This window comes from Myotis davidii, unplaced genomic scaffold (assembly GCF_000327345.1).
Source record: "Myotis davidii unplaced genomic scaffold, ASM32734v1 scaffold379, whole genome shotgun sequence".
Classification (NCBI taxonomy): Eukaryota; Metazoa; Chordata; class Mammalia; order Chiroptera; family Vespertilionidae; genus Myotis; species Myotis davidii.
Window position 1 is genome coordinate 1,982,178 of NW_006290553.1, and position 22,957 is coordinate 2,005,134.

The window sequence follows — 22,957 nt, forward strand, 5'->3', positions numbered from 1 at the left end:
CAGCTGCAACATCAGAGTAAATACATTTTGACCTCAGCGACGATTTCTCTTTTCCAAACTATTGAAATAAAATGTAAGCAAGTGAAAAATAGAGATTTTTGTTTAGTGTTAAACATTTCCAAGTTCTTCTCTTTCTCATGTTGTTACCCTTAACTTTTCTTGTCCTCTGTTGTTTTTTTCCTTTACTTGTTTGTGTGATGTCTTTCCCAGGTTGCATTTCTTTTGAAGCTCTTGGATCCCTTTATGCAGTTTGTTCACTTCCAAGTTCTTCTCTTTTTCATTTGGTTACCCCTGACTCTTCTGCAGTGTTCATTTCCTCTGTTTTTTGGTTTTCTCCTTTACTTGTTTGTGTGATGTCTTTTCCAAGATGCATTTCTTTCAAAACTCTTGGATCCCTTTATGCAGTTTGTTCATTGGTATGGCGGGTGGGTATTGTTGATAAAACTGGCCACCACTCTCCCATTGCACCTATAAGAAGTCATTTTTTAATTGGCATTATCATGTAAGAAATAAAATGCCCACAGATGTGAAGGCACAACAAAAAAAGCAGCTAACGACACATATTCCCAAACCAAATAAAGGTGCTTCAAACCATAGGTGTCATTTACCTAAAACTTTAGTGTTAGTCCTGTTAGTCTGTCGACTGAATAATTCAGCTAATGGGAAGGCCTCCCACAGGCCAAAATTTTTAGACTTTGCAAGAAGCATTTTGAAAACATTCTTCATAAAATTTGTTTTTGGTTTGTTTGTGAGTAAAGCATGTTGGCGTTATTTTGCTTGCCCGCATTTTGTCTCCTACACTGAGGTAAGTCAGTATCACCTACGATTTTCAGAGTTAAATTGACTTGCCCCTTCAGACCTTGAAATTTCATTGGATTTTGCCCTACACTTTTGTGAACCCGTGAGTGTGTGTGTGTGTGTGTGTGTGTGTGTGTGTGTGTGTGTAGAGATCTCATTCCAAAACAATATCCTTGAAAGGCTTTTGTGTTTTATTTAGCGCCAGCACGTCAAATATTGCCAGGATAGAAGAGATGGAGAGACTTTTGAAGCAGGCTCATGCAGAGAAGACACGGCTGCTAGAATCCAGGGTAGGTCTCAGATCATGATGCTGGAGGGCAGAGATGTGGGGGTTCAAGGCGCTCTGCACTTGACACCAGGAAGCTGTCCTAGGGCCTCACTCAGTGGTGTGTGTGGTCGTGGAGTACTCACTCAGCCTTTCTCGGCTTCATCTTCTTATCTGAAAACTAAGGGCGTTAGATGATTTCGAAGTCTCTTTTCTGCACTACAATTTTTCATAATTGAAAATAGACATAGTGTTGACGTAGACTGAAATGAATGCTTTGTATTATGTTTTCCTTTTGTTGGGCGCTTTGTTTGCCTGCCAAAGAATGAGGAGGGATGTCATGTCATTATGTAGTCTCCATTCCTTGTCAGCTTGCATTAACTACTCTATTGTAACATTAAAAATCCCTCGTTATTGTGCCTGTATTTCAAGCAGAATCTGAACTTCCTTAGGAATCCCCCAGAATGCCTTCGCATCCTGCCCAGGGGCACCTCCTTTCCTCTTCTAACTGCCCCACGTGCTTCCTCTGTGACCTTTGGCCAGGAAGCTGCAGAGCAACAACAGGAATTGGAAGGACCCATGCATGACCTTCAGTTAGAAGAAGGCAACTGAAAGAAAGGCTAAATCTCATGACCAGCGTTGGGTGACAGTTTGAGAGGCTTTTTATTAGCAATGGGAGAGTCGTGGTCATCAATATGAAATGACTAAATGTACTGATCACCGGCTGGATTTTCACTTAAATTCAGTTGTTAGTTCAAGTTACTGGTTGCCTTTTTGCATAGGATGATTGTGTAAGCCATGTGGGAGGTGATAACGAGTGTTTTAGTCGAGGTCACATATTATAAGAGACTAGGTTATAAACCAGAATTTCTAGTGAGAATTTCCTATTTGATATTAATTGGACTCATTCAAATATAACCAGTATGTCTTAAAATGTATTCTGCCTAATGCTATTTAGGAACGGGAAATGGAAGCCAAAAAAAGAGCTCTGGAAGAAGAGAAACGACGCCGAGAACTCCTGGAAAAAAGATTGCAGGAAGAAACTAGCCAGAGGCAGAAGTTGATTGAAAAAGAAGTGAAAATAAGGGAGAAACAAAGGGCGCAGGTTGGTGTATCAATGTGGATACATAAGAGTATGGTGCCCCCTAGTGGCTGTTCTGTAGAGGAAGGTAATGCTGTGTCAGGATGCCTTCCAGGAATTAGCTCTTGACGTATAATGGCTAAGGGGAAAACGCGCTTTAGTGGGCAAAAAATACCAAACGTGTTGATTTTGAAACTTATCAGGGCCTACCAATCAAATGACACTTTCCCTGCTCGTGCATGGGACATCTGATGGGAAAGACACTTTGTCTTCTACCTAGTTGGGGACTATATTTAAAAGGAGAATTTTTTTTGAGGAGCTTTGAAAAATGCAGCTGGATTTACTACTGAAAGCATATACAACACTCACATTAAAACCTTTGGCTGAGGAAGAGAAGACAGCCTATTAAGGCATCTTTTGGAAGCAAATATGCCAGAAGAGGGTAATCTTACCAGACCTGTTTCTTGGTGGTAGTGTTAGTGTTCTGGTTTGTTGTTGTTGTTTCCTAACCACTGAATTGTCACACGTGTCCCCTTCACTATACCAGTCCGAATGAAATTACTGAACTCGAGCAAAACTTGGGGAAACCACCCATTCTGTTTAACTTTCTATCTTGGTCATCTTAGAGTTTGAATTTCTGGTATTGTCACTAGAGCTGCTTACATAATGTAAGTTTTCTGAGAAACTCAAATAAAATTGTGTTAAGTCCATGTAATTTGAAGTTCAAATCAGTTTTAGCCGAAACTGGTTTTGCTCAGCAGATAGAGCGTCAGCCTGCGGACTGAAGGGTCCCAGGTTCGATTCCGGTCAAGGGCATGTACCTTGGTTGCGGGCACATCCCCAGGAGGAGATGTGCAGGAGGCAGCTGATCGATGTTTCTCTCTCATCGATGTTTCTAACTCTCTATCCCTCTCCTTTCCTCTCTGTAAAAAATCAACAATATATATATTAAAAAAGTGGACACCAAAACACATATGTATACACTTTAAAAAAAAAGTTCAAATCAGTTTTACCAAAGTTTACTAGACTTAAAGGTAAAAGGCCCCATTTCCCTGATTCTTTGTCGTTACTGGCAGTTGATAGTACAGCAGTGAGAGACTTTCTTTACGGCTGCGCGATGCACCGAAAGTCTGTAACAACTGTTTACAAAGTATCACAGTCTCAAAGGCAAAGCAGGAGAACTACAAAGTGAAACATGTTCATTTTATTTTATTAAGCCAAACCTCTGCCAAATCTTGATTCACCGTTAAGGTATCTGAAAGCCAAACCAAAAAGCACAATTCTATTTTAATCCTAATTATAAGGTTTAACCAAGTATATGATGAGGTCATTTTCCCCAGGGTAAAGGAGTGGGTTAATTTAACAGGGTAAAATAAAGCATTGTTTTAGAAGCATTGCCCATGGTGATCTGTGCTTCCTAGGTTAGACAAACCTCTTCTCCAGCCACAGTAAAATAAAGGACATTTACGTCTATCTCTTCGGTGTCTGGTCCTGAACAGCATTTTGACTCCACTTCTCACCTTAATTTAGGTTCACTTTGCAAAACATACATCTCTGCCTTAGATTTCTATGGAAGCCGGTGTATATAGATGAGGGGAATCTTGTGGGGTTTGTACTTACTAAAGAATGTTCCATCAGTCGTGTCTGAAATTATTTAAGAGCTACTGTGAGGTGGTGGTGGGGAGAACTGGAAACTTTACAGTGGAGGAGTCCTCATCTGTAGGAAGTTGCTCAGGTAACTTCATGTTTCATTTCTCTGTGTTTTTTAAGTGCTAAGTACCTTTTTTGAATGCTAATATAAATGACATTTTCCCATTTTCTCATCTGTCCATTTCTCTAGACATAGGATCTATTGGCCTGGGTTTACCCCCTAGTTCTCACCCTACCCCCCACAATATTGTAGCATCCTTCTTAAAATACTACCCACTTTTTAGACGCCCATGTGATGAATTTTAAGTGCTGCCCTAACCAGTTTGGCTCAGTGGATAGAGCATCGGCCTGTGGACTGAAGGGTCCCAGGTTCGATTCCGGTCAAGGGCATGTACCTTCGTTGCGGGCACATCCCCAGTAGGAGGTGTGCAGGAGGCAGCTGATTGATGTTTCTCTCTCATTGATGTTTCTAACTCTGTCCCTCTCCCTTCCTCTCTGTAAAAAATCAATAATATATATTTTTTTTAAAAAGAATTTTAAGTGCTCATAATCACATGGGCATTTTAATGCTTAGGCTTTTCAGTTGTTTTCTGCTTCTACCCCTCTGGTCTAAATGAAGCAAATAACTAGTTTCAGATGCAATGGGTTTGCCCTTTTCCAGGCTCGACCTTTGACACGCTATCTGCCTGTCCGGAAGGAAGACTTCGATTTGCGGAGCCACGTGGAGACTGCTGGCCACAATATCGACACCTGTTATCACGTATCCATCACAGAGAAGACCTGCCGAGGATTCCTCATCAAAATGGGCGGAAAAATTAAAACTTGGAAAAAACGTTGGTTTGTTTTTGATCGGAACAAGCGCACATTCTCTTATTATGCAGGTGGGTGATGGGAAAAATCTAAACAATGTATTCAAATTAGGAACCCTCTGTTAAAGAGTAAAAACAATAAAATTCAGTATAAATAGTGAATTGGTAAATAATAGAAATAATGGCAGTATTAACTTTGTAAATGTATAATTATTTTATGTTCAGATTATATGGTCCACGTGATGTGAATTTCCTCTTAGAAATAATAAAAATCATGTTTTCTAAAAGTATGAAATAACCTATTGTAGTTCTTAAATAATCTCAAGTCCAAATATATATTAAATGGACTATATTTTCGAGACCAAATTTTCTCTTCTTAAACCATGAAGCCAGAAAAAAAAAGGTTTCTATTTACTTATTTATCTATTTATTGTCATATGCCCTATTTAAGTCATAGGCAACGGTAGCTGACATTCAGCTATAGTTTATAAACTGGAACGGTCTTTTTATCTCAGAGAGTAAAGCTTATCAGTGAACTAGTGAATAAGTATTTATTAAGTGACTGAAATCTTTTGAATGCTCTAAATGATGGATTATGAGAAACACACCCTACATCATCTTCCATAAATACAGGAATATTAGTGTGACTGCATACTTATCAGCAAGCCTCTTGTTTACTCTTGATCCATATGAAACATGTCCATTTCCACCACAGTAAACTCTGGCCTCCTTTCAGCTCTGAAGAAGGGGGGATCATCCCAGAGGTTATGAAAAGACTCGTTTTGTGACGACTGTATCAGCACTTAAAGCCTTGTCAGGAATTGTTTTTAAAAAGTATGTATGTGATAAGTAAAAAATAACAGTTCAGCCATTTAATCTATAGTGTGAGGTCAGGATATGTTATGAAGAGAAGTATAAAAACCAAGAAGTATGTGAAAGAAATGAAATACTGGCTGTGGAGCCACGGAATTGGGGTGAGAAGAAGGTGGGGGTATGTGCCTTTCATAGGAGCTCTTTGAGTGGGGTTCCAGTTACTACGTGGCTAGTGGCCTGACCTTACAGGTCCGCTGCTTTGCCTTTTAGGGCTTTATGATCTTGAATTTTATAGAAATCCAAAGACATTCTCTCCAGTTAGTATGATAGAAAAGAAGTATCTGCAAAATGCATTTAAAAAAAAAAAAAAAAAAAAAAACAAACTTTGCTGTGTGCTAGTCTCCACAGGCAACCTCACCCAGAATTTTTCAAAAGTAAAATTTTGAAATAATTTCAGACAAACGGTTTCATTCTTCTTTTCTCTGGGATCCTTACTTCATTTTATCTGTCAGGTGGGTGGTTCAGTGGCCCTTCCTTCTGACCCATGGAAGTGAGTTTTTCCAAACTTAAACTTCTTAGTGACTGGTTTCCAATTTTTTACAAACCTCTTTGGTATATGGAAAATTACTCAGAATAAAACAGACATCATATTTAATGCAGCTTTTTAATATTTATATATTCTATAACTGACTGGTGGGACCTAGTTTGGCGAACGCTGCCCAGTTGGCTCTGTTTGCAGCCACCATCAGCTTTGATTGCTCCTGCCACCTCCACCCACACTCGTTCCCAAACAGCACCAAGTTCAGGAACAGATCAGTCCACAGGAAGTCATACAGATTGCAGTTCAGGCTGCACTTGATCCCACCTTAGCCAGGCCCCGTTAGCTTATCAGTGAGGTCGATGACCATGGTATGCATGAAGGAGCTGTAAAGGTGAGTGCTGAAAGCTAGTCTTTGATCTCTCTGTTGGCCTTGAACCGGGGCCCTGTCCTTGGCCTCCACATATTAACTGGGTAACTTTGGAAGAATCTCTAAAAAACTGAGGCACAGAAAAAAATGTCTGTAAGTTGATAGGATAATGCTACTGAAACAAAATGAGTAGCACTGCCTCATCAGCTTACCAAAGCATTGTTGATTCTCTTGGTTCATAGAGTCCTTGTGAGGCCTATGGTTTTCAAAGTTCTGTCTCGTGTATGAAGTGCCTAACAGAAGTTTCATTCCACAGTTTTCTGTCTGCTTGAAACACTAACAAGATTTACTTTTATCTTCAGATTTTATTTGGCATCTGTTTTCAGAGAACAAAGTATTATTGTATTCCCATGAATATTGCAGACTCTTTCCAGCAAATGTTTGAGAGATACACTGGGTTAAATACAATTAAACAGCTTTATTTTCTACTGAACTTCCTAGGGGATATTGTTTTTCATACTAGGATTTTATTGTTGTTGTTGGGGGAAGAAAGGGATATTCATTAGTAAAACAATAAAAATAAAATTCAACAAAAATGTCTATAAAGAAATTGCCTCTTTCCCATCACAAAGTTCTAACCTTTTCCCATTATTACATCTGAAATATCCTTTTAGATTTTCTCCATTCATTTTTATATCTCAATTTCAGTATGTTACATGTGTTCTTTCTCCTTTAATACAGTTGGGACCAAATTACACTCTGTTCATAACTTTTTTCACATAACAGTATTTCAAGATTTTTCTCTACTGGGCACATACAAGTCTACCTCCATCCTTTCAGTGGCTGTTAGATTCCATTTTATGGCTGGTCTGTTATTGAATCAGTTCCCTGCTAAAGCTCAAGCAGACTTTGGCAGCCTTCTGCTATAACAAACACAAATCTGTGTGCATGCGCATCAGGAGTTTTTGTACAAAAAGTTTTAGAATAGAATTGCTAAGAGGATGGTTTTGCATTTTTAATTCTGTTTATTTTACAAATTGCCTTCCAAAAAAGGCTTTTTTTTATTTGCACTCCCACCAACAAAGTGTGATAGAGTCTCTTTCTCTGCATCTTCATCATGCTGTAAAAACTTTTAATATGCTCATGTGTTATGATTCTTGATGAATTTAAGTTATATTTCAGGAACTTATTAGATTACAGAGTGATGTTGTTTATTTGATTGGTGGTTTGGGTGTTTGTTTTTTAAGTGTTTTGTTTGCTTTTTATGGAAAATCTGATGAAATCTTAGAAACAGTTTGGAAAATGCTGCATTGAAGGGACATTAAATTATTGATGTTAAGCTTTATTGGGAACAGGCAAATAAATCAAGCATGCTGGACAAGAAATTGATAGAAAAGATATATAAGTAGCATATTATTTTAAAACATAAGTCAAAAAAATATAATTGTTATAAATTTCATTACAACAACTCTGCATATTCATAGTTCCAGTCTAATGTCTTAGAGAATGTGAAGAAATGATTTATATCTATGTCAATGGTGTTTATTCTTTGTGTGTTAATCTGACAGAAGTTCTGCGTTATCTTTTGACTGCTAGTTTGCTGGAAAACCTTGGGCAGTCGCTTAGTCCCTTCAGTTTGGGCTGATAATTTCATCTTTTTTCAATATAGAACCAGGCTAATGCACTAACCTGAAATACCTGAAACTTAGATAATTTTAATATTAGATAAATATTTTAATGATGACTATAATGAATTCTAATTTTTCCTGTCCATTGGTGGTGATAACGTATTTAACACTCATCTATTGTTGCAGACAAGCATGAAACAAAATTAAAAGGAGTAATATACTTTCAAGCCATTGAAGAAGTGTACTATGATCACCTCAAGAATGCTAATAAGGTAAACATTGATTTTCAGGTTCCTACCATTTTTTTTTAATATATTTTATTGATTTTTTACAGAGAGGAAGGGAGAGAGATAGAGAGTTAGAAACATCGATGAGAGAGAAACATCGATCAGCTGCCTCCTGCACATCTCCTACTGGGGATGTGCCCGCAACCAAGGTACATGCCCTTGACCGGAATCGAACCTGGGACCTTTCAGTCCTCAGGCCGACGCTCTATCCACTGAGCCAAACCGGTTTCAGCCAGGTTCCTACCATTTTAATGCATACCTAAATTGGCAAAATATGTGTGTGTGTTATTTGAAGCAATTTAGATTGATTGTTCTGACATAGCAGATAGATATGATCAGAATGGTGTAGAAAAATAACCATAGAAGTAATTAGTATAGCTGATCTTTTTGTGGGGAAAAAAACATCATGGCACAGTGAGGAAAGGTTCTGGACATACCGGTTTGGGGAGACCCTGCCAAGTGATTCTTTGCTAGGGTTCTAAGAACATACTACCTGCTTATGAGGAAGGATCTGAGTAGGGCTGGGACTAACAGCCATTATTTGTTGAGCACCCACCATCAGCCAGGCACACTCCTAGAGCTTTACAGAAGGAACTGCTAAGAGGGTTGGTGAGCTCTCTGTGAAAACTCTTGCGCAGAAAGGCCAGAAAGATAGTCAGTCTTGAGAAAGGTGTTGGGACTGGGGTATAGGTTATACTAGAGCAAAAGTAATGCCTGTGTAGATTTGCATAAATTGGAACTTTTAAAGAGGAAGAAGCCCTGGTGTTGTTTCATGTTAAATTTCAAGATACGTGTATTACATTTTTGTTTCCTTTTTTTTTATTTTTAGAGTCCTAACCCATTACTCACCTTTAGCGTCAAGACACATGACAGAATCTACTACATGGTGGCCCCATCACCGGAAGCCATGCGGATCTGGATGGATGTCATAGTTACTGGGGCAGAAGGCTACACTCACTTCATGTTGTAGTGAACTGGCGCGACAGTCCACTTCAGGGCAGACGGCAATAATCTCTTACAAGAATGAAGCCATATTGTATCCCAGATGGAAAGACCCTACAGACCCATCCTTTTCACTGTGCATACTCATAACTCTTTTCATATTAAGAGGAAGCCATTTGTAAATGAGAAAGAAGGGATTTTAATTCAAAGCTTGATCATAAGTAGCAAAAGAATCAAGCACCTGTGAGAAAGAAAATACTATTTTGGTAAATAGCATCACTTAGAGGAGCATTTCTAATAAACTATTTTTTATCAATCGTTGATCTCGGTAAACTAAACAGTTTACAAAATGTACATACTTGGAAATATGTGATTACTCTAGCACCCAAATCATTGGTATTGACATTATTGGTATTACCTGGCTTTTTAAAAACAGGAGCATTTTGCTGAAGGTTATTATAAATATGAGCACACAGGGCCTTGGGGAAGAATATATTACAGGAGGAACTTTTGCCCTAATTTTTAAGTATTGCACCAAACCAAAGACTTGACATGACCTCTGTTTAATGGTAGTAGTTTCAAGTGATAAACTGCATTTTGTGTTATTCTACACTTTAAAATGATGCTTTGATGCCATCAGGTGCCCAGGCAGTTGACTTTGAAGAGTTGCCACCAGCATAAGCTACTGTATATGTATAGCAAACCATTTTTTGTAAAAGAAGAAAGAACAGAAAGCTGTGTATTTTAGAAAAGAACAGTCTTGGACATATTTTGTCACATTGGGCAATTAAAACAAAAAGACTATTTAGTAACCGGAGCTTGTTTTCCTGAAGATTTCTCCATTCCCAGCACTGAAAATACAGGTAACCAGTAGCCAATTCCTTAGATTGTTGACTTTTCCTTTGTTATGGAGCACACATGTTAATTGCAGCCTGACATGACATAACTATGAAATCAGATTTGTGGTTTTTTAACCAAAGAACAGACCAATGAAAATACTTATTTACAGAATGCTGTAGTTTTATAAAATATCAAATGAAGTTCAATCATGTTCTCTGAAATGTACTATTTTATTATGTATCTCTTTACAATAAGCCTTTGTTTCTTAGAGTTAAATTAATTTTTGGTTGAATTAAATGACTTCAGGCAAGTCTCTTTCATAACAGTTTTTTAAGTGCCATTTATCATGGTTTGTTATGTTGTGTGTTTGTAAGTATGAATGTACTTTCCTAAAACATGGCAAATGAATAGGAGTAGAAAATAATGACATTACTTACTAGTGAAGGTGAAATGATTAGAACTGTCCATGAAATGTTTGTCAGGCCTGACTGGGTACATTTTTTTTACATTTTCAGTGTGTTTTGTGTATATGTATACATACTGCCAATAATAAGATTTTGCAACTGGATGACACATGATTTTACTTGAACAGTAGAGAACAAAATCACGATTGCAGGAGACATTTTTATTATCTGGGTTTGTTTGTTTTTTTCAGAGATCACCCTTAAATCTTGTAATGATCTAAAAAAGTGAATATAATCGCTTAAATTTTCTTGGTTTAATGTAAAGATACAACTTTTTTTGTACTATACTCTCTGCATAGGATTGTAAAGATATTCTAATCAACTTTATACCTTGCATGATGTAGTAAACCTTTTAAAAATGTGTGTCAAAATGTGTTGAGTTTGGATTAAAATGTTGACCAGATTTCAGTCTGAAGATAAACTCATCTCTCATTAGGAAGTTGCCTATTGGTAACCTGACAGGTGTGGCCGGGTGGATTAATCAGCCAAAGTCCATTGTAGACTCTACATAAAGGATGTTGTGTGCTAACAATATGATTTGTGGTTTAAAAACAAGTAATTAGAAGTATCTCTGGTCACATTCCTGTTGTTAACAAAATGAGGTACCCCTGGAACCCCTGACATCTTATTATCTTTTTCACAGATGCATTTAGTACTGGGGATTACAAGGACTGTTTACTTATACTTCTATATGACAAGGAATCAATCACACAGGTGTGAAGTAAAGCTCTAGGGCTCTATTACATGGGGACCTCATTTGTCTCCCTGAACAAAGGAAGCAGGTTTCAGAGAGAGAAACTGCCCTCACCAATACGCTCTTTCATCCTGGTTAATGAAGGCAACGTTTACAGTAGGTCAATGGAAACAAGTTTGCCTACTTCAAATACATCACTGTCAGTAAAAGTATCTTTATTTGACAGTAGCCCCAATTTTTTTCTGATTTGTTAGACAGATAAGGGTGTACAGAGGAAATGATCAATGGATTGTGTGCAGTGTTTTTTCCCACTATAAGGACAAATCAGGGTGTTGTTGTTTTTTCCCCATTTTGCTGCACATCAAATGCAAGACCTGCAAAAATATAGGAAAAGAATAGGGACAGGAATGATTGAGAATTTGTACAATTATCCAAAAACTTTGAGGATAAGTATGTATTGTTAGGATATGAGGGATGGTGCAGTGGTGTGCATTGGGCATTGCCATATTAACTTAGTCCCTCTGTAGTCTACAACAAGCCTAATAAGAGAACTAGCAAAATAACTTAGCAACTTTCAAAGTTTGTCCTGAAGTCAAGAGGCTGTCCTTGCTCTCTGTTTCTGGCCTTACATTTCTCAAGAAAGATATCTGTTCAGTTTCTATTTAGCTAACTTTTCCAGCTAAGTTTTCTTTGGTTCTCAAGACTCCAAAGATAGGCTGATTCACTTTTTCTAACCTTTGCCTTTAATTCTAACTCAGAATCATTGCTCCAATATTTATGACCAAGACATTAAAGTAGCTTTACTCAAAGTATATCAACCATAGTGACTTTTTAAGTAATGGAAAATAAGATAAGGCCTTACTTGTTGATGCTTGAGACCCTCCAGAATTACATTAGAGTGTCAGAGCTGGAATCCAGAAATCCTTTTACCACAATTTAACCACTAGAGGCCTGGTGCACAAAATCTGTGCACTTGGGTGGGGGGAGGGTCCCTCAGCCTGGCCTGCGCCCTCTCACAGTCCGGGAACCCTCGGGGGATGTCCAACTGATGGCTTAGGCATGGCAGTTGGACATCCTTTGCTCAATTGGGGCTGGAGAGGGACACGGGAGGTTGGCTAGCCGGGGAGGGATCGTAGGAGGGGTCCAGGGCATGTCCAGCCCATCTTGCTCAGTCCTGATCGGTCAGACCCCAGCAGCAAGCTAACCTACCAGTCAGAGCGTCTGCCTTCTGGTGGTCAGTGCACATCATAGTGAGCGATTGAGTGGCCTTAGCATATCATTAGCATATTATGCTTTGATTGGTTGAACGGGTGAATGAACAACTGGGAACTTAGCATATTAGGCTTTTATTATATAGGATTTTTCTATTATTGGCCATTTCATTTTTTTCTTCTGTTTGCTTCTAAAACTGATGCTGTAGTTGCCCTAGCCAGTTTGGCTCAGTGGATAGAATGTCAGCCTGCAGACTGAAGGGTCCCGGGTTTTATTCTGGTCAAGGGCATGTACCTCAGTTGCAGGCTCTTCCCCGGCCAGGCCCTGGTCAGTGCTCCTGCAGGAGGCAACTAATCAATGTTTCTCTCACATCAATTTTTCTCTCTGTTTTTCCCTCTCCTACTCTCTCTAAAAAAATCAATGGAAAAATATCCTTGGGTGAGGATTAAAAAAACAAAAAAAACAAAAAACTAGTGCTGTGGTAATAATATGAATCCTTATGTGTTAATATTGTTTTCTATAGGATAGTCACAAAATGGGGCCACTGGATCAGGAGTGTTGAAAATGATACGTACTTTAAATTATAAAGATGTGGTCATATTAGTTGACAAGAGTTTAGCAATTCACATTCCCACCACCCATATATTTGTACCAGTTTCCCAGGATTCTTGACAATAATTGCTGTTTTTAATTTTTGCCAATCTGATGGGTGGGGAAAGATGGCATGTTATTTTTTTTTAATTCACATTTTCCTAGTGAGGTTGGACATCATGTTTACACATATGAACTGCCTAGTCATAGCCACTGACCAATTTTATTGGAATTATATTTTTTATCATTTCTAGAAGCAGATTAAATAGAAGTATTCATGTTCTGTTGTACTGTAAAATAAATTTTTCTAGACTCTCATTTGACTAGAGCAGGGGTGGGCAAACTTTTTGACTCCAGGGCCACAATGGGTTCTTAAACTGCACCAGAGGGCTGGAACAAAAGCATGGATGGAGTGTTTGTGTGAACTAATATAAATTCAAAGTAAACATCATTACATAAAAGGGAACGGTCTTTTTTTTTTTTTTAGTTTTATTCATTTCAAACGGGCCGTAGTTTGCCCACAGCTGGACTAGAGGCACCTTTTACCATTCAAAATGTTTAGGCCTAGCTGACATGGCTCAATGGTTGAGCCTCGACTTATGAACCAGGAGGTCCTGGATTCGATTCTGGTCAAGGGCACATGCCGAGGGTTGTGGGTTCCAACCCCAGCGGTGGGGGGAGGGAGACAGGAGGCAGCTGATCAATGATTCTCTCTCATCATTGATATTTCAATAACTTTCTCCTCCTTCCCTCTCTGAAATCAATAAAAATACATCAAAAATGCTTAAATCTGTATATAGTCAAATGTTTTTATTCTTTATGATTTGGGAATTTCAAGTTTTAAGATTAAGTTCTTTCTACCCTAACCAGTTTGGCTCAGTGGATAGAGCATGGGCCTGCGGACTGAAAGGTCCCAGGTTCGATTCTGGCCAGGCATGTACCTTGGTTGTGGGCACATCCCCAGTAGGAGGTGTGCAGGAGACGGCTGATTGATGTTTCTCTCTCATAGATTTTGCTCTCTTATCGATGTTTCTGGCTCTCTATCCCTCTCCCTTCCTTTCTGTGAAAAATCCTCTAAGAATACATTTAAAAAATATTCTCCTAAATGTACTTATTTCTTCTGTTGAGATTTTTTAAAATCCTCACCTGAAAATATGTTTTTATGGATTTTAGAGAGGAAGACGAGAGAGTTTGTTTTGTTTTTGTTTTTTAATCTAGTCGGACTTATTTTTGCATATAATGTGAGGCAAGGGTCAGACTGACTCAGTAGTCAGGTAGAGGAAAAGGAAGAGCACGAACAAAAGCTAATTTAGAAAGGGGCGGAGGAGGATGAATGTTCTGTTCCACTCTTTAAACAAGTGGGTTTAAGGTCAGATTGTGGAAGCCTTTCCAGTACAGGTTAGAACTGTCAGGGGTTGAAGGTGGAGGAGATACAGGGAGGATAAATGCTGCTGGAAAAAAAATTTCTTTTAAAGTAAAAATGCAAAAAAAAAAACCCTCAAGAGGGTGAGAGCGACTTGTACTGCATCAAGCTTAGCTTTTATGCTTCCACTCCCTAGAGCCCTCAGGTCGATGAGACAGCGGGTTTCCAAGCTCAGAACCTTGGAAAGGTTCCTCGCTGCTTCCAGCCCTGCAATACCTACCTGCCCGCTGAGTCAGTAGCAACCGACAGGTCCCAGAGGCCAACCAACTGCCCCAAAGCGAAAGCGGGCAAGAGCGACGCCGCTTTGCGCATGCGCGCTTCCGAGCGCCGCGAGTCTTCCGGGCGCTCTTTAGCCAATCCCGTCTTCCAACCGGGGCGCATGCGCAGCCTCGCTTCCTCTGCGCCCTGCGGCGTCTCCGTAGGTCAGCGCGGAGCGCAGGGGCTGCTGGGAAGATGGCTGGAGTGGGCATGGCGGCTGCGGCTGCCACGAGTCCTTGTCGGAGGTGGGGCTGCGCGGCCGTCTCCTTCGGCTTTCACCGTGGCCTCTGCACGTTACTCGTTCGGAAGCCCGAGAAGGCTCCACGGTGGTTCCCAGGTTAGTGCCCGAAAGACGGGAACAGAAAGCGTTCTTTCGGACATCCCGGTTTCACCCGTTCCTTTCTGTGCGTTTTGGCGCCCCGTTCAAAAATGTCCTTGTCCCGTTCAGTACCCCAGTCGTGGGCGGTTTCGGCAGTTCTGGCGAAACCTGTGCGAGAGCAGCGCGGCGGCCCGGGGTGTCCTGGACCCGTGGCCCGGCCTCTGCCAGCGGGTGACGCTCCGCCAGGGCCCCGCTCTCCGCCCGCCTCCCCTGCGCTCAGCGCTCAAGAGGGAAAGTTAACGAGCATTTACCGCGTTTGCTTATTAGTTGATTTTTCTTTTTTTTTCTCTGCGGGTTGTAGGGGTTTTTACAGATCGTGACTCTGTGAAGGTGCGTAGACCTGCCCTCCTTGGACTTGAGGGGACTTACAATTGGAACAGTCTCGTTGTAAAAGTGTATAAAGATCGAGCCTTATTTCTCATCTTATTTCACGGATACTCCCGCTCCGTGAAAACCATCATCATTCCTTGATAAAGGACACTGTAATTTAAACCAGAAATCGGAGCCCTTTACTATTTTCTTTATCTTGTGCTTGGTTCCTCCCACTTCCTACTCCAGCGCCACCCTCCCATGTATAGGGTGGCCCCCCAAAATGTATATACACTTAACAGCTGAGGTCCATTGATGTTTTTTTTTCAGATTTCACCCATTGGAATTAATAATTATTCAAAGTGTATATACAATTTGGGGGGACACCTGTATATAGTCTGTCTTTCTAAAGTTTGCCTTTTTAGCTTTTGATTTTGTTTTGTCCACACTTTGGGCACTCAGGTGCATAATTGCTTGGAATGGGAATTGTCATTGTAGATACTCTTTGTTTTGAGTTAAAATTTTTAAATGTTTATAATCAGTTTAACTTGCATTTAATTGTGCACAATCAAAAGACTTGTTATATGTTTCTCTAGCGTAGTGTGTCATTTCATTAACCGTTAAATTTCATTAAAGAAGTTCCAGTTCAGCTATTGAGCACTGAAGCACCAGGCTTTGAACGAATTCTTATTGTACAAAGATCCTTTATGGATATAATGTTAGCCTGTCCACTTAAAACTTACTGAGGTTAAATAAATGATTGTCTCCGGGAGACATTCTTGTGTTGGGAAGTAACATTAAGAGGATAGGGAGGATTTTTGAGTGCTGAACGAGGGAAACGGGAAATGAACATTTCTGCTTATACACTCTGCCAACCAATGTAACTGGCTCCTTCTAGCCCTGCTTTTCACTGAAAGTTTTAAATTTGGACTACTTCACTATAAAATGGAAACTTTGAAACAAGCTTACATGTAAAAGTAATAGTTTTAAGGTCTCCAATTTAATTTTTTAAAATCAACTTTTTAAATCCAGAATGAGGTAAACTTTATCAGCTCACATGGAAGAGACTGACAAGTTTTTGTTAGCCACAGTAAAGGAGAGGAAGGTTTCATACGTTTTTGAAGAAACAGGATTGGACCTTACTCAAAGAAGGTACTGATTTTGAACTGAAGATATGCAAAAACTTGTCATAGAATATGCACAGACGAATAGAATACATCAATGTTTTGTGTTTTCTATTAAGTGGAAATAGTATTTGACATCAGTTTGACAAGATAAAGTTAAGATTGAAAAAATATATATACATATATATATGGTTTTCCAAAAACTGTATTTGCAAACTATGGTTTATGTTTTGTGTACTTTGTTTAGCTTGCAGACAAAAGGCATCAGTCTCTTTCCTTAGTCGACCAGACCTTCCAAAACTGGCTTATAAGAGACTAAAAGGCAAAAGTCCAGGAATTATCTTCCTCCCTGGCTATATTTCTAATATGACTGGTACAAAAGCATTGGCGATTGAGGAGTTTTGCAAATCTCTAGGTCACGCCTATATAAGGTAGGAACAACACATTTCAGAGAAAATATTACTACCATTTAGCATGGCAGTGGAGAATTACTTCTGCTCTAACCAATTGAAGCGAGTGCCAGCATTTTTATAGATTAATTTATTTTAATGGTTGTAAACTTTCTTGTGACTTAGGGTGCTTGTAAATGCAGCCTTTAAAAGACCTTTTTAAAAAGTCTTTGTGCCACATTGAATGCTGGCAGGAAAGGAAACTAATCATAACTAAGCTCTTTAGCTACAATAACATAATAAGACAACAAACCAATATACTGTAGTTGGCTTTCTTGTGATTATATTGTGGTTTACCATTTGGGGCTTAAGAACTTTTACTTACCACTGTTTATTACCTTACTTTTAAAAATATGTATTAAAAATAATATATATGCATTTAAAAGTACAGTAAGTCATCAGTTAATGTCATTGATAAGTTCTGCAACTTTAAGTGAAATGACATATAAACAAGCCAGTTTTACCATAGACTAATTGATATAAACAAGAGTTAAATGCCTGTGACATCTCATCAACATTATAATGGAACAGCCTTGAACAGAATATTGGAGGGCCTCCTGTATTGTAAAATTAGTATTATATAATTCACATTTCCTGCGTTTTCTTTCTCCTCACTGCTGTAATTTGAATATGTATAAGTATAAATAGGGATATATGGTGTTTAACTAAAACTTGATTTCACAATTTGTAATACTTTATGCTGATAATTATTTTAGTAAAATAACATGTTTATGTTGCTGTTACTAGGTTTGTTTACCTATAACAATTATTAATTTATTGCCTAATTTGCCAGAAAAGATAGTATGGTTTAATAGAAAGAGCACTGGCCTGGAATTCAAGAAACATGAGCTGTAGAATCAATTCTAGCAATAACTGACAGATAAGTCAGTTAATAAACACTGGACCTATTTTCATCATAAAAAAATGAGATTTGATTAAGGTAATTTCTGAATTATTTTCAGAACAGCCTAGAAAAAGGTAGTTCCACTAACATTTGCTCAGTAGATCTAGAAAATACAGCTTTTAGGAATAAAATAATAAAAACTTTTAGACTTTACTAGTATCTGTTTAAGATAATAGTAAAAATTATATCAATTATATAGCATTTATAATTAGTTCTTAGTTCTTTTATCAAATTAACTAATTGTTTCATTTTCATTCTCAGAACTCTTTAAAAAATCTATTAACTTGTTCTGAAGACTGGTGCATCTTTTGCAAGTAGACTTTCTAGCACTGTATTGGGTGCTGTGAAATATAAAACACTAGGCCAGTGATGGCAAACCTATGAACTCATTTTTTTGGTTGATTTTTCTTTGTTAAATGGTATTTAAATATATAAAATAAATATCAAAAATATAAGACTTTGTTTTACTATGGTTTGCAAATATCAAAAAATTTCTATATGTGACACAGCACCAGAGTTAAGTTAGGGTTTTTCAAAATGCTGACACGACGAGCTCAAAAGGTTCACCATCACTGCACTAGGCAGTGGTTCTCAACCTTCCTAATACCGCAATCCTTTAATACAGTTCCTCATGTTGTGGTGACCCCAACCATAAAATTATTTTCGTTGCTATTTCATAACTGTAATTTTGCTACTTTTATGAATCGTAATGTAAATATCTGATATGCTATATGTGTTTGCTGATGGTCGCAACTCACAGGTTGAGAACCGCCGAGGCCCGGTGCATGAATTCGTGCACCAGCGGGGTCCCTCAGTTTGGCCTATTGGATTGGGCCGAAACTGGCTCACCGACATCCCCCAAGGGAGTCCCAGATTGTGAGAGGGTGCAGGCCAGGCCAAGAGACCCCAGCGGTGCACTATCGGGGCCGAGGAGGAACATGGGAGGTTGGCCAGTCGGGTAGGGCATGTCTGGCCTTTCTCACTCAGTCCCGATTGGCCAGACCCCAGCAACAAGTTAACCAACTGGTTGGAGTGCCTGTCTCCTGGTGGTTAATGCACGTTATAGCAACTGGTCGACCTGTCGACTGCCTCCTGGTGGTCAGTGCACGTCATAGCAAACAGTTGAGCGATCTTAGTATATCATTAGCATATTACACTTTGATTGGTTGAACGGACGACCAACTGGACACTTAGTATATTAGGCTTTTATTATATAGGATGGTCATTACCCTTAAAGAACCTTTTATAAGGCTGGGAAACAGGAGAAAATGCATATGAGTAATTTGGGAAAAATACTCATCAGAAAGTGATAGTGTCAAAAGAGCAGTACCCTTTATTGTATCAGGTGAGAGAAAGAAAACTGGGGATTTAAGTGGATAGAAAAGTCTTTATAAAGGAACATTGAAGAATAGTTAGGTTTGGGATAAGAAGGAAGAGCTATTTAGGAAGGGGACTAGCCTCAGCAAAATATCATGATAACAGAAATATTGTCATCATTCTCCCTCTTTGTCCCTAAAATTTTTGAACCAAGAAATCACCTTTTTGCCAGTTCTTAGATTTAAATTGAGGCTGGGAGAGCTATCCATTTCTATTTCCCTATAAGACATATTAGGTTTTCTGCATTTTGGATATATGTAAAATACATTTTAAAGGTATATAAAGTAATCATAATAAAATTACAATGTTTGGAGACTATTAAGTGGTATGGTGTTAAAATGCAGTCTATGTATCCTATGTAATAAAAGCCCAATATGCTAAGTATCCGGTTGCCCATTCAACCAATCAAAGCATAATATGCTAATGATATGCTAAGGCCGCTCAGTCGCTCATTATGAAGTACACTGACCACCGGGGAGCAGACAGTCGACCAGTTGCTATGACGTGCACTGACCACTAGGAGAAAGATGCTCCGACTGGTAGATTAGCTTGCTGCTGGGGTCCGGCCAATCGGGACTGAGCAAGACAGGCCAGACATGCCCTGGAGCCCTCCTGTGTCCCTTCCTGGCCCTGATCATGCACCGTTGGGGTCCCTAGGCCTGGCCTGCGTCTTCTCACAATCTGGGACCCCTTGGGGGATGTTGGAGAGCCAGTTTCAGCCCGATCCCATAGGCCTGGCCGAGGGACCCCACTGGTGTAAGAATTCGTGCACTGGGCCTCTAGTATCTTTATACTAGTAAACCTTTAAAAAAGATAGCCTTTCACTACAAATTTTTAATTTGATCAAGTCTGTTATTTGCTTTTATCAAAACTCCATTACAGTCTAATCACCATTACCTATTGCATTTAGCTTGCTATAAGAGATTTTATCTTCTATTTATACTTCAGTTTCTCAGTTTACTTTTGTTGTGATTGTTGGCTGTAAAATTTAGATCTTGAGGAAATGGTTAGTTTTATGTATTATACAACAAGTAGTACATCTGTCTATATGAACATGTATTCTTAATGTCCTGTCACCATGCCTAAAATAAAATTGAATCAGAGCTAAGGACTATAACATTTTGTTTTGGGGCTGGTATTCTAGCATAATTATTCCTAATAGAATATTTAATTCTAGATTTGGGAATATGTCCTAGAGTATTGAGGCTACTGGGACAGACTTTTTTTTTTAATATGTTTTTATTGAGTTCAGAGAGAGGAAATGAGAGGGAGAGAGAGGGAAGAGGGACGAGGAGAGACGGAGAAGGGGGAGAGAGAGAGAGAGAGAGAGAGAGAGAGAGAGAAACATTGATGAGAAAGAAATATTAATTGGCTGCTTCCTGCACTATTCTTCAGTGTTCTTTTATAAAGACTTTTCTATCCACTTAAATCCCCAATTTTCTTTCTCACCTGATACTGGGGATTGAAACCAGGACATGTGCCCTGACTGGGAATAGAACCAACAACCTCTTGGTGCATGGGGACATTCCTCAGCCAACTAAGCCTTTCTGGCCGGGCCAGAACGGATTTTGTTCCTGTGTTTAAAAGTCCTAAAACTGCTGAATATATTTGAATTATCTTTAACTTTTGGTTAGGGTTCTTACTTGCAACCTATTAGTCTCACTAAATGGTTATAATTTCCATTATGAAGTGCCTTTATATGTATTCTGCATCTTTACCATATATTTGGAAGGAAAATATAAAAAATGCAGCAAGGAGAAATACCCAATTGCCTATCAAGGAGAAGAAAAGGAGGACTAGTTGGTGCCTTTCTCCTCTTTTCCCTGGTCTCCTATGTATCCTGGACTGAGAGGAAATAATTACTGTGATTTAGACTTCAGCAGCTGCCTTGTTGCCCAATTTCCCAAGGGTCATTTTAATTTCTTCTCCATCATCACTTACAAATCCCTTATCTGTAAGGAAATAAATATATATTATATATTACATATATATTCTTATGTGTATACTAAACATTGGGATTTATTAGTTTTTACAAGATTTTAAGAATCAGAAAAAAATGAAAGATTAAATTTGAATAATTCTTTTTACTTTTACCTTTCATTTCTGTTCATTTAGAATGTATTATGATACTGTGAGGTTTACATACCTAGTCACTATGGAGAATGCAAAGACAGTCTCAGGGGGATAAGACATACATATGAACACAAACTGCCTTATAAAGCAGGTTTTGATTGTGATTGATAAAAATGAATTCTGTAGAAGTTTCATTAGCTAGAGGCTTTTTTTTCTTCAATTTTTCTGCAAAGTTTTTCCAGCAAAAAAAGGTTCATTTGTACGAAGTTCTGAGAGAGGAGATCAGTAATGAAGGTGATGGGAAAAGGTATTTCAGGTGAAGGAAATAGTATGACTCATGCAACAGAAAAAGAAAACAGAGCTTACTTTAGGAGCAGCAAGTTGATCAATTTGGCCAAAGCAATAGTTTCCTTTGATGAAATAATAAAGGTCAGTCTGGGGTGACCAGAATATAATGGCCTAAAAATACAGGCTAAAATACTAATTTTTTATGTTGTATGTCACAGGGAGCCATTGAAATAAATGCCATATCAATATAATCTTAGGAAAAACTTGTCAGTTATAAAGAGGATCCATCCAAAGAGAGAATAGAGTCATAGAGTACAGTTAGCAGGTTACTGTGATATGGTGGTTTTGAGATGACAAAGAACTGCACCAAGATACTGGTGTTACCAAATTGCAGAGAATGGAAAGAATGTAAGGGGGAAACAATGCAAGTGAGTGAGGATGGATGGTACAGGGCAGGCAGTTTTGAATAAGACAGTACGACCTTGAAGACCTGACATTCTAGTCAGAGAGACAAATATTCAAAACCTGATTACAACACGTAGTATGAAAAGTGTTAATTGAGTACATACATAAGACAGTGACTGGTTCTAAACAGGGCATATGTTGCAAAGAAAGTTCCTCAAAGGAGGTGACACAATTGGGAATTTGGGTAGGAAAGGAGGGTCTTGTAGGCAGTAGGAAACCATACAAAGACTCAAAGTTATGAATGGGCTTAGAATTGTGGGTAGTTCAATATAACTAAGGTTTATGGTAATCTACAGGAGTGGTAGATTTATTGAATTGAGACCTTGAGGAGAGGTGAAATTCACAGATCAGGCAGACTTTGAACCAGGAGAACTAAGAAGTTGGAAGGAGAAGAAACTAAGTGGATGGGATGGTGATTAATTTGATTCTGATCTCTTCCTTTCCACTAATAATTCAGCAAGTATATACTAAGCACTTACCATGTGCAAGGCACTGACCGAGGCACTGGGAGAGCAGTGGTGAACAAAACAAAGCCTGTGCTCGTATGGAGCTTCCATGCTAGTGTGGGAGACAGAGCACACGCAAAATAATCAAATGTCATGTATAATGTCAAGTAGCAATGTTTGCTATCCTATATAATAAAAGGCTAATATGCAGATTGTCCCCTTGGGAGTTCAGCTCAGAGACCAAGAGTTCGATCACTCGTTATAACATGCGCAGACCACCATGGGGCAGCACGGAACACAGCTGGTGACCAGCAGCAGGGTGCTGAGGAAGTGAAGGAAGGAGTAGGTGGGGAGGCCAGGAGACGGGGAACCTGATTGGCCCTGATCGATGGCCAGGCCTAGGGACCCTACCCATGAACAAATTCCATGCACCTGGCCTCTAGTGAAGAAAATAAAGCAGGGTAAGGGAGTAGAGAATGA

The 22,957-nt window shown here is 38.9% G+C and overlaps 2 protein-coding genes across 5 annotated transcripts in view; both read left to right on the forward strand.

Annotated features, from left to right (window-relative positions):
- Positions 1-10,888, forward strand: part of PHLDB2 (pleckstrin homology like domain family B member 2) — a 114,211-nt gene extending 103,323 nt beyond the window's left edge. The window contains exons 14-18 of the mRNA XM_006763605.2: positions 998-1,088; positions 2,022-2,168; positions 4,456-4,675; positions 8,139-8,224; positions 9,069-10,888. Of these exons, the coding sequence (XP_006763668.1) occupies positions 998-1,088; positions 2,022-2,168; positions 4,456-4,675; positions 8,139-8,224; positions 9,069-9,209 (685 nt within the window). The 3' untranslated portion in view covers positions 9,210-10,888. The remainder of the gene's footprint in view (positions 1-997; positions 1,089-2,021; positions 2,169-4,455; positions 4,676-8,138; positions 8,225-9,068) is intronic.
- Positions 10,889-14,791: 3,903 nt separating this feature from the next.
- ABHD10 (abhydrolase domain containing 10) overlaps positions 14,792-22,957 on the forward strand; it is a 40,239-nt gene continuing 32,073 nt past the window's right edge. The window contains exons 1-2 of one of the 4 annotated variants that reach the window (XR_435665.2): positions 14,792-15,000; positions 16,723-16,906. Coding sequence is in view for 3 of the 4 variants with exons in the window: in XM_006763607.2 (XP_006763670.1) it covers positions 14,859-15,000; positions 16,723-16,906 (326 nt within the window). In the remaining variant the exon portion in view is untranslated. The remainder of the gene's footprint in view (positions 15,001-16,722; positions 16,907-22,957) is intronic. The other 3 variants (XM_006763607.2, XM_015563807.1, XM_006763606.2) reach the window with 3 other exon arrangements.